Genomic DNA, 11,745 nt, shown 5'->3' on the forward strand with positions numbered 1-11,745 from the left:
GTGTCGTGGTTCTGCCTCAGCTCTGTGTCGTGGTTCTGCCTCAGCTCTGTGTCGTGGTTCTGCTTCAGCTCTGTGTTGTGGTTCTGCCTCAGCTCGGTGTCGTGGTTCTGCCTCAGCTCGGTGTCGTGGTTCTGCAGCGCAGGAAGCTCCAAGTTTCAGAAAGTTTGATCAGACTCGGTTTAAGGTCAGAGGTCAGACATCAGATCCAGTTTTCTGTCAGCTTGAACCAGGTTCTGGTTCCAGATGAGAACCTTCTAAAACCTGGTTTCCACCTTCAGAACATCATGACATGAGTGATCCAGAGACGGGGATCAGGCTTAGAGCTGGATTAAGATCTGAAACACTCAGTCAGCCTGAACATCTGGAAAGAACTCTTCTGGTTCTTCAGGAACATTTCTGTGGCACCTTTAGAACATCTGTGGTGCTGATCCAGTTCTGTTCCTATTTTCCTTCCGATGATCCAGACTTCCCTGTGATCTTGTAACGTGGTCCGGATCATCAGTTCTGCAGACGGCTGATTTGGATCTCAGCACGGCCTGCAGTGTGTCCTCCAAAAAACTAATCCATCAAAGACCTGAACCAGGATCCGTCATCCTTCAGCTGATCCAGTCCTGTTCCCTGTCCAACTGTGGGCCTCTGGTGGTTTCCATGGGAACAGATTGTTTCTGTGGCACAAAAAGACTGAAAATCATATTTCAACTTTTAGTGTTGATGACACTCTGAGTTTAGGAGCCTTTTTCTGTCTGAGTGAGGTCAGAGGTCAAAGTTAAAAACATTCCTCTGAAGCTGGGAGAAAACTGCTGATCCAGAACAGGTTACAGGAAAGTCCGGATCATTAGGAGAACAAGAACTCAGGGCTGGATCGGGAGGTTCTGGCTCGGGAGCTTTGGATCCCAGTTCAGAATAACTGGATGAGCAGAACTTCTGCAGCTGAAGCTCAGAGGACCTAAATCTTCAGCCTGTCAGCTGATCACTGAAGTCTGTGAACACTTCGTGCTCTCTGTGCATTTTGTAGAACTTTAGAACTCCCTACAGGTTGTAGAAACTGAGGACCTGACTTAGCCTGGTTGGGTTCTTCTACCTGATCTTCTGAGTGTTCTTCAGGACTAACTGAGTTTGTTTTGACCGTTGTCCTGTTTGTTCTGCAGAAGAAGAGTTCAGCGACGCCGGCGCAGTACAAGAAGACCGATGAAGCTCAGCCTGACGTGAAGGAGGAGGAAGAGGAGGAGGAGGAAGAGGAGGCAGAGAAGAGTGCAGGTGGATAAAACACCTGAGCAGGTTGTTTTATTGGGCCTCCTGCAGTTTGTAACAGTTTTTTTTTATCTGAGCTTGCAGAGGAGAAAAATAAAGAAGAGGAGGATGCTGCAGAGGAAGAAGCAGAGGAGGAGGCGACAGCAGACAAGGTGAGGACCCGACCCAACACCTGGAGGGGTGGGACTCTCGATTCAGCAGCCATATGAGGAAAAATATTCCTCATAACTGTTCAACCGGCTGTTAGCATATATGCTAACTTAACATTGAAAAGGCCATAGGAAAGCTAACAGGATTAGCATCGTGTTTATCCACAGATCAAACGTTTCAAAGTCATGACTAAAGACAGCCATGTTGGAACTTTAATATTACTAACAGACAGATGTTCTTTAGGTTTCAGTACAGATGTTAAAGATGTGAACACAGCTTTCCTCTGTCCTTCGTTCTGCAGAAGCTGGAGGACGAGATTCTGCGGCGATCTCCCAGGAGCAGGAAGCCCAGAAAGGACTGATTGTTTTTCTGAATCCACAGCCTGAGCTCAACACCTCCCACCCTCCTCCTCCTCCTCCTCCTCTGCTCCAAGGTGATGAAGCTTGAATGGATCCAGTGGAAGCAGTGAAGCCAACAAGATATTTTTCAACATCTCCCCTTCTTCCTGATGATGATGATGATGATGATTCCAGTGTGAACCGGGCTGAGTTAGTGAGACTGTAACGGATTTTTGTTTTTGTAACTGAGATTCACTAAAACTTGCTGCATCATTCCTCCACACTGTGGGGCCGAGGCGCCACCCGGCTCCACCAACCGGTCAGCAGAACGTTGGACGACACACCGGCTGCTAACCAACCCACAGATAACTTACTTACAAGCAACTAACTACTAACAGTTTATAGAGTTGATCAATTAGCCTAATTGCTGCCTAAATTCACCCACAACTATTGATTTGAGAACATTTGCTCTGGGAACACTCTGACTTTTCTTCTGTAGTTTCTCTGTTGTAAAGCAGTTCCTGCCTGTAGCTCCTCAGAGTTTCTGCTGCTTCAGGGGTCAGGAAACACCTGCAGACACCGTCAGGGGTCAGGAAACACCTGCAGACACCGTCAGGGGTCAGGAAACACCTGCAGACACTGTCAGGGGTCAGGAAACACCATCAGGAGTCAGGAAACACCTTCTGCTTCTCCTACAGTCTGCACATCAGACATGTTGGAGTCGGTAGCAGTAGATGAAATCAGCTCCTCCTAATTGTTTCAGATTAAAACCTGCCTCGTTCATCCAACATCTCATCCTCGGAGTAATAGTCTTCCTTCCTTCTGCTGCCTCTGTTTCACTTTGGCACACAGAAACACATCCAGACAAACGGTCAGTTCAGGCAGCAGGTGGACAGACACCCGGTTCCTCTCTCATCAGCCCCATGTGGGGAATTAAAGGCGTTTCACTTCCCATCTGTCCACCTGCAGGTGAACTTCAGCCCCACCGTTTCAGGAGATGGCCCTTGAAGGTAAATAGCTCTCAGGCTTAAAGCTTTCAGGCCTTTCTCAGAGCTATCTGCTGTTTTTTCCTGGGAGATGTCTGAAATCTGTAGAATAAAATCAGGAGCTGCAGTTACCTGCTGCCACCACAGGTGTCACTAAAGAGCTGGTTCTGCTTCTACTTCTGTCTGAGAAACCCGCCATGTTGCTTCCTGTTTTGATCACGTGACCAGTTAATTTAACCAGGAGCTCAGAAGATGAAAGGTTTGTTTTCATCAAACAGATTTAATGATGTGAAAAACAAGAAACCCATAAGAATAAAACTGCTGTTGGATGTTAACCCAGAAAAAAAATAATTTTTTATGTCTGCTGTTCAAAAAGGCAATCAAATTAAATATAGGCTTGGAGTGGAGTCGCTCTTAAAAACCCTAACTTAAGCAACTGATTTCTTATTTTTAAGTGTTTTTTTTCTGTTCCCTTGTCAACCTTACTTTTAAGTGATGATAAATCTATTTTTGGCCTTTTGTAATAGTTTGCTGTACAAATTAAAATGATTGGGAACAGTGAAATGACTGCTCTCATGTTACATGAGGAACAAATCAGATTCCATGTTCAGAGGTTTCCATCGTCAGTGGAGAACAACACAAATATTCTTTGTTAGATTTAAAAACAGGATATTTTTCTTTTAATTAATGAAGGAGAACAACAGAGCTGCATTGAGACTGAAAATGATAACCATCAGCAGCACACTGAGCTTCCTCCTCCTCCTCTTCATCCTGCCGTGGGCTGACGGGTGGATTCGGTTCTGGTGGCGTCGGGCTGAAGCCTCGCTGACTGTAGACTGAACACTGTATGCTGCGTTTTATTTGGTCGCCTCAAACGGTTGTGGCGCCGCAGGAAGGTCCAGCTTTGAATCGAAACACTGTGATGGAGCCTGATGTTTGTGTGTTTGTCGACACGCAGTAAACGTTTGTTTTGATGAAATAAAAAAGGCCAAACGAACCTGAAGGCTCCGAGTGTCTGTATTGTCTCAGATTCAGTTCAAATACAAATGGCTGACTGTATTTGGTATTTTTAAAGTAGATTAAAACTTTTTGGGGTTTTTACTCTGACGGGGTGTTTTTCATTATCATATCATATTCTATCATATATCATTTTATTTTGTAAAATAATTTGTTACTTAAACCAGTTAAAGTCCTGCTCTATTTCTTCTCTCAATAAAACAACGTTCACTTTTAGAGGGTTTACTTCTACTACGACCGGAAAGAAACTAGCTTCTGATTGGTCGTCCTTGCTGTCAGTCATTTTTGTGACCACCGCTTTTGTCGTAATGGTTTTTTGCTGTCAGTCACCTGGAAGGCGGGAGTTTGTACATTTCTCCTCTCGCCGTAAGTTAGTTTTGCTGTCAATCACCCGTAAGGCGGGCGCAGAGACCTTCTTCCTGTCGCTGATTGGCTGACAGACCCGTGAGGCGGGAGCAGGGACATTCCCTTCGCTGATGGAAGAAAAGAGAAAGTTTCCAAGATGGCGGTGCGGAGCAGGCTGTTCACTGGAAAACAATAGAAGCGGCGCTGAGGGACGTTATTCACCCGCTCTCGCTCGCTTCGAACCGCACACATCCCGACTCGGGCTCGGCCACAAGGAGGGAAATCCGTGGCGGCGACTCTGGACATTTAAAGTATGAAGATTTATTTAGACGTTTCAGACCCCAAACCCAGCGGCTAACGGCTACACGGAGGCGGAGGAGGGTCAGCTGTTCTCCGGACAGATGCTGCTGTAGGAGCCGCGGACACACACACTCTCACAGTAAGTGGATTTTATCAACAACTTCCCCCTCAGAATACGTCGAAAGTGTCATGTTGGCTGACTGTAAACTTTGAGCATTCGCTGAAACAGGGAGTTATTGAGTTTAAAGTTGTGTTAGCTCCTGCTCGCTAACAGAGCTAACTCCCGAACAGAGAGCTAAATAAAAAGTTTTGTTCGAGTTGGAGAGCCGTTATTCGGCTCCCAGCGGGCGGAAAACTCCAGCTAACAGGCGGACTGAGACACACCGGAGCCGCCGCCGTCTGGGTCCCAGCAGCCTGGTTCCGATTCGGCTTTTATGGAGACTTACTTTAATTTTGAGTGGAGGAATGTGCTAACAGGCTGGACGGGAGTTGGTAAAGAACCGGATCAGAAAACCGCAGATTGAAGTTAAATGAAGCCGAGCTAAGCGCCTGAAGCGCGTGAAGCTGAAAGCAGCGGATTCCAGTCAAAGTTAAACTGAGTTTGTTGGTTTAAAAACGCTTTTTAAGAGTTTCCTGAACAGGCAGCAGGTTGGAGGTAAAGTTAACTGAGTGTGGCTCCGTGTTACACAGCCAGTTAAATGAGCTGATGATCTGGAGGCTGGATGGAGTTTTACCCAAAAACCTTACTTTTCCTCCCCGGCAGTGAGTGACTGAAGGCCGTTAGAGACAAAAGGTCGCCTCCATGGAGCCAGCACTGAAGTCTTTGTAAAGGGCCAGGGGGGGTGTATAAAGAGCCACTTTCAGCATTTTATGGACGAAACCTGAGCTGGGAGTTTACTACAAGTCTTTACTGATGATGGCGGATTTTGTTACACCGCGACACAGCGCGGTGATGGAGCGGCTCCGCCACAGGATCGAGCTCCTGCGGCAGCGTCACAACAGGTGCGAAAGCCGCTACGACAGCGCCACGCAGGAGCGGATGGAGCTGGAGAAGCAGCAGACCCTCAGCCTGCACCAGCGCCTGCTCCAGACCAAAGCCAAGCGGGCCAGCAAGCACCGGCAGCCCCAGCCCAGCGGAGAGCAGGCCGGCCAGAGGGCGCCGGGCGGCGGGGCGGAGCCCGGGGAGGGCGGCGGGACTGCGGCGGAGCAGAGCCGGAACAGGACCCTGATGGCGGTGAGTTCACGAACCGGCCCCCCGGGGGGTGTGAGAGCCTGGGAAGGGAGGGGGAAATCCAGGTATGGATAAACGAACCATGGCCAAATAGTTTAGATCACAGGCTTCAAACTCTGTTCCTCTGGGCCGCTCTCCTGCATGGTTCAGATGGTTTAAAACACCTGGTTTAAATGGATGACTTGTGGACCTGCTCCTGGAGAACCTGATGATTGGGTGAGGAGGTAATTAAACCATTTGAATCAGGTGTGTTGGAGCAGGAACCAACTAAAACTCTCAGGACAGAGGCCTGGAGGCCTGGAGTTTGACACTCCTGGTTTAGATGTTTACAAAACCTCTACGTTTAGACCGTATTTATTATTCCTCTACAATGAATGATCTCTGGGTTGGTGTCAACAAGACCAGCTTTAACAGATTTATATCTCCACTTTTATAAACGTGTGGTTGTCTTTCACTCTTACATAGATGATCTCAGGGTTCTTACTGTTTTTTTGTAGTTTTAAAAGCCCAGCTTTATTTGTTATTCATCTCTATGGATGAACGCTGTGTGAGCAGGACGCAGCGTTACTTTCAAGATTGATTTTGAGTTTTTGTAACTAAAACGCTAAAATTTGAATGAATTAATCAGTACATGTTTTTGTCCCTTTGCTGGGAGTGATACATTTTTAAATAAAAAAAATGAGGAAGCAAAAACTTAAATTTGAACCCCGACTTTATTAACGAGGGAGCAGCTGCTCCATTTCTGGTCCTGAAAGACGAGGGATGGAAGGCAGAGTACCTGTGTGTGAATGAGACGGAGGCAGGTGGAACAGTGAGGCTACAAGGTCAGAGGTCACAAAGGTGCAGGACTTCATCTGTCCAGGAGAACAGGGAGTGAGGTAAAGAGGTGAAGAAGAGAGTCTAGGCAGGATGGAGTGGATGGAGAAAAGTGACAAAAGGGTGGCAGCAAAGGTCAAAGGAAAGGTTTCCAGACAGTGGTGAGAGCAGCCATGTTGTCTGGTTTGGAGACAGAACAGGAAGTGTCAGAGCTGAAGATGTTGAGGTTCTCCTTGGGAGGGACGAGGATGGACAGGATCAGGACTGAGGTCCTCAGAGGTCCAGCACAGGTTGAAGGACTGGGAGACAAAGACTGAGATGGTTTGGACATGTCCAGAGGAGGGACAGAAGGATGTTAGAGACAAAGAGGACATGCAGTTAGAGAGGACATGGAGGACAGAGGACACAGAGGACAGAGTCAGATGGAGGAGGACTCGCTGTGGAGACCCCTGAAAAGGGAACTGCTGAAAGAAGAAGAAGAAGAAGAAGAAGAAGAAGCAGCTTCATTGAGCAGAGCTTCAGAGGACATCATTAAAACCGAACTGGTTGTTTTTCTGTCATTCTGTCTGAAAACTTCATCAAGTCAAACTTTATTCTGACTCCAGAGCAGACTCATCATAAACACAGCAGTCTCTTTTTCTTCTACCCCACACAATCTGACTACAAATTTGAGATAACGAGCCAAATTTCTTTGCTGTTTTTCACCTTTTGTTTGTTTGTTGCTCACAGCTCTGAACTTTAAGGCTGTATTGGTTCTGTTTAAAGTAGTCTCAGCAGTTAATCATAGTTCAGTTTCCACAGGGTTTCTCCAAATATTCCCCATTCCTCTTTGGTTTTGAGTCGTTTCCATTTAGAGCCAAGATTGTAGTCTCTAATGTTCACTTCACGCCCTCAGTCCCACTCGTGGTGCTTGAACCACGGTAAGAGATGAATTGTGTAGGTTGTTAGGTGTGTGTGCCAACCAGGACTGCTCTGCTCCAATCAGAGATAGAAGTTGATGTTGTGAGCTCTGATTCCTCACTGAACAACCAGGGTTGTTATAAAATTTATCAGTTTTTCATTAAAAAAACTCTTGAACCAGACCGAACTACAGAGAAAAGGGAAATTTGACATCAGCTTTAATAATATAATAAACAGTTTGTACCAGCTGAACAGGAGAGCTAACATTTCAGCTTTTAGCTCAGATAGAAGCTGCTGAGCTGGACTTTCAGTTTTAAAACAAAGAAACTGACTGATTTTCTGTAGTTGTGCAGCATCCCTGTTGTATGATAGGCGATGATATGATGGGCTGAATAAAAGCTGAAAACAAAGATGGAGTTCAGTCTTTAAATGGTTTGTTTTTGTCGTTGGTTGCTGTGGCCATGTTTGTACGCATCGTAACAAATGAGCTCATATAAACCGGTGTTTGTGTTTAAATAAAGACCAGCAGGAGGTTTTCTGGTGAACACATGAGGATGAAGTGGTGAAAGTAGGACTTAAGCAGCCCCCTGTTTGGATGTTTTTAACTTGTTTTCACCCAGCGCCTCTGAGTTCAGGAGAAAATACAGATTTTAGCCTCAGTGATGAAAGGTTTGTTTCCAGCCAGTCCAACTGTCAGGGTCACGTTTTCACACGTTACCCCAGAGTTCAGTCTGTTTGTGCTTCAAGAACAAAACATGTTCTGCACCAGAACGAGGCCACGGCCCGGCTTTATCAGCAGGGTTCTTCCAGGTCTGGATAAGGATGGAAGAACGTCCAGACTACTCTTTAATGCATTCACTGTTAGTTTATATGAAGGCAGATATCACACTGAACATAACAGAACCGATACTTCCACTTCTCAAACTTTGAAACTAAACTAAAAGTTTTTTAATCTTATTGGTTAAAATCTGGGTCAAAGTGCTTGTCTAAGCTTTTAATAATCAAACTATTTTTGACTTTTTTTGTTTTGTAAAGTGGGTTTAATTGAGAATGTCAGGTATCGGGCCGGGCCGGACCAATGTCAGGTGTCGGATATTGGGCCGAGCCGGACCAATGTCAGGTGTCGGACATCGGGCCGAGCCGGACCAATGTCAGGTGTCGGACATCGGGCCGGGCCAACACCTCACAGGAAGTTGGTCATTGCTGCTGGAAATAAACAATCAGGGTTCAGCGTGTCTCATGTACGCCGCTGCTCACCCAGCCCTCGAGCGCAGAATCTACTCTGCTGTCTCTCCTAAAGCACAGATTAACTAAACGGATTTTTAACGTTTGAAAATCAATTCAGCGTCTTCCATGTCTGGGATGCATCTAAAAATAGGTTTGACCCGTAAGCCGCTCCAACCTGAAGGCAGATTATAAAATGGTTTAAATGCTCGACTCTCTGTCTCTTCAGGAATGTGTGCCGATATCGGCCCGCTAACATAAGGAGTGCTTTCAAACGTGTTTGAAATTCCTCCGGAGTAAAGAACGAGTTCCTGAGCTGAAACCAGCGCAGCAGATACTTTGGATTCTTGTGGCTGAGTTGGAGGCAGAAATTCCAGGATGAGTCAGTCTGCAGCTCCTCTGCCTGCTGGGCGGGTGGATGTGCACTAAGACTCACCTCCGGGCCGGGGGAACAGTCTGCACAGTTTGTTCACCAGCAGCATCACAACAAACTGGAGAAACAAGTTTCCTCTGAACCGTCAGAATCTAACTGCCTACAGACTCAGTTACCCATAATCCTCAGCTGGCCCTCTTCAGGTGTGTAAACAGGGTAATGGGGCGGAGTCAGGCGAGTATTTCAGGTTGAAGGAGTTCAGTGAGTTGCTGGTTTCCTCTGTGTTCGGTGTTCAGATATTGAGCTAAAAGTTGGTGTGGTAGTAGCGGAGAGTCATCTCCAACACACACTAAACAGTCGAATGAGATCTTTGTCAGGTAAGGCGGTGGGTGATATATTTAAATACTGGAGTGATTTAGCCATACGGTTGGAGGCATGTCTAAAATCCAGCTTCAACCAGTGGATTGAGTTTTTTTTGTTCAGGTGCCACAGCGTGAGGTAGAATGACTCAGCAGAAACGTCATCAGGGACGTCAGTGGGCAGTAAACAACAAACTGGTTGGATCAGCTTCATTCAGACGGCAGAAAGTTCAGAGAAACACTGAGAACTTCAAGTGTCAGGGTAGAACCTCACCGGATGTGTCGGGGTAGAACCTCACCGGATGGTTCAGGGTAGAACCTCACCGGATGTGTCACCTGTGTGTGTGTTTACCTGTGAGTTAAGAAGTTCTGCTCCAACTTATCGCTCAGAGACTGTTTGTCTGAGGCTTACTTTTTACTCTGGGTTTCTGCCTGATGTGCTGCCCTCCCCTTTTTGCGCCAGAAAAGGTGGGAATCACCATGGCAACCAGTGACTCAACAGATTAACTCGTTACCCAGCATGCTTTTCTTCCTCCTATGTTTCCATCATGGCCCCACAGTAGAATGTGATTGGTTGGTCCTGGCGGTTCTTTGGTTCTTGATGTTGGATGAAGTCAGAACGTCGTCAGGATTTGAGGAGGAGGGTGATATAAACCCTCAGGATCTGTCACATCGTCCTGTTTGAAATGTTTCTGTAAACTGAACCATGGTCAGTTCAACTCCACAGCGCCCCCTGCAGATAAAACAGTTGCAGTGCTCCTAAAGAACCTCCGTTCATATGAACTCATCTGAATAAAGTCTGCAGCTTATGATTTAATCAATGCTCTGTTTTTACCTTTTTAAAACAAACTTTTATTTATTTTTCCTAAATATGTTGATTGGTTGTGACACTTTAGGTTTTGGAGTGTTTTATAAACTACAAACGGTTACCCAGTAATGTCTTTTATTAAAAAAGGAATAGTTTAGTAATTAAATGTCATGATTTGTTTGTGTGATTCTGTGATGGTTCAGGTTTTAGACCTTTGACCCGTCTGTGTTCTTACAGTTACAGGAGACGCTGAAGAGGAAACCGGACAGCACCAGTTCTCCAGTCAACGGTTTCAGTGACGGCTTCCCCCCCAACAAAAAGATCTCTCTGGACAACCGGTCCCCACTGGACTCCAAGTCGAGTCTCAGCGATTCGTCAAACCAGACCCATGTTCCAACAGGGGAGCTGGGGGACGGCGGTGGAGAACCGGACTTCCACTGCAGTAAGCTGAAGCAGGAGCCGGAGGACATCTTACCCATCATGCCTCCTTTGGTAGGAGGCAGCAACAACCTGTTCCCCGACCTGAACGAGCAGGAGTGGAAGGAGCTGATGGAGGACCTCAACCGCTCTGTGCCCATCGAGGACATCCAGAAGATTTTAGAGGAAAGCCTGGAGGACCGCAAAGATTCCTCGGAGCTGGCTTTGACTCCGGGTGGAGCTGGAGGAGCAGCAGGAGATGGGGGCCAGTCGTCCCAGGGCCTGCTTCCAGATCTGGCTAGCGTGAAGACGGAGTTTTCTCCGCCCTCCGCAGTCTTCGAACAGGACACTCGCACCACCTCCCCCCACATGAAGTCCACCTCCTCTGTACAACCTCCCCACCCCAACAGCTCCCCTGTGGCCTCCTCGTCGGCCTCCTCCCCAGCTCTTCCCCCTCCCCAGCCGGCTCCTCCCTCCAGGCCGCTCCAGCCTCCACCAAACCACCTCCTCCCCCCGGGGCCCCCAGGCCCCAAAGACCTGTCCCCCGCCCAGCAGCTGCAGCAGCTGGCCGCCCAGCAGCAGAGGGTCCAGAACAAGATGAAGCACAAGCAGCCGCAGCGAGAGGCCAAGTTCCTCAACCAGGGGCCTCATGGTCACCCCCAGGCCTGGCCCCAGATGACCAACAGCTCTCAGACCTCTCTGGGGGTCACCGGCTCCTCGCTGTACCCATCAGACTTCAACCCTAATGCCCAAAAGTCGCTGATGATGCCCCCCCAACACAACAAGAGCTCGCCAAAATCTGGAGCCGGCAGCTACATGCAGGGCTCCGCCGGGCACCCCAACATTCTGAGCCCCCTGACATCAGGGCCCCCTCTCAGCCACCCCCCAACACAAGGAGCTCAGGCCCCCACAGCAAGGCTGAATTACAACAACACCAGACCTCTGTCCCACTACGAGGCCGGGCCGGGACCACCGAGGCCCCCCAACACCACGAGCCAGGACAAGACCCTGCTGAACCTGGTCCGACAGCAGCAGCAGCTCAAACAGAACAGCATGACCTTCAGCCAGCACAACCTACACACACAGGTAAACACACACAGGTAAACACACACAGGTAAACACACACAGGTAAACACACACAGGTAAACACACACAGGTAAACACGCACACAGGTAAACACTCACACAGGTAAACACTCACACAGGTAAACACACACAGGTAAACACACTC

General features: G+C 47.8%; 2 protein-coding genes across 5 annotated transcripts in view; both read left to right on the forward strand.

Moving 5' to 3' along the window:
* Positions 1-3,722, forward strand: part of canx (calnexin) — a 14,302-nt gene extending 10,580 nt beyond the window's left edge. Inside the window, exons 13-15 of one of the 2 annotated variants that reach the window (XM_017441685.3) lie at positions 1,149-1,257; positions 1,336-1,403; positions 1,703-3,722. In XM_017441685.3, the coding sequence (XP_017297174.1) occupies positions 1,149-1,257; positions 1,336-1,403; positions 1,703-1,762 (237 nt within the window). In that variant the 3' untranslated portion in view covers positions 1,763-3,722. Of the gene's footprint in view, positions 1-8; positions 263-1,148; positions 1,258-1,335; positions 1,404-1,702 lie in introns of those variants that run through there. The other variant, XM_037977515.1, reaches the window with a different exon arrangement.
* Positions 3,723-4,222: 500 nt separating this feature from the next.
* maml1 (mastermind-like transcriptional coactivator 1) overlaps positions 4,223-11,745 on the forward strand; it is a 13,577-nt gene continuing 6,054 nt past the window's right edge. Inside the window, exons 1-3 of one of the 3 annotated variants that reach the window (XM_017441680.3) lie at positions 4,223-4,526; positions 5,151-5,621; positions 10,336-11,601. In XM_017441680.3, the coding sequence (XP_017297169.1) occupies positions 5,301-5,621; positions 10,336-11,601 (1,587 nt within the window). In that variant the 5' untranslated portion in view covers positions 4,223-4,526; positions 5,151-5,300. The remainder of the gene's footprint in view (positions 4,527-5,150; positions 5,622-10,335; positions 11,602-11,745) is intronic. The other 2 variants (XM_017441682.3, XM_037977505.1) reach the window with 2 other exon arrangements.

The sequence above is a fragment of the Kryptolebias marmoratus genome, linkage group LG9 (assembly GCF_001649575.2).
Source record: "Kryptolebias marmoratus isolate JLee-2015 linkage group LG9, ASM164957v2, whole genome shotgun sequence".
NCBI classification, from domain to species: domain Eukaryota; kingdom Metazoa; phylum Chordata; class Actinopteri; order Cyprinodontiformes; family Rivulidae; genus Kryptolebias; species Kryptolebias marmoratus.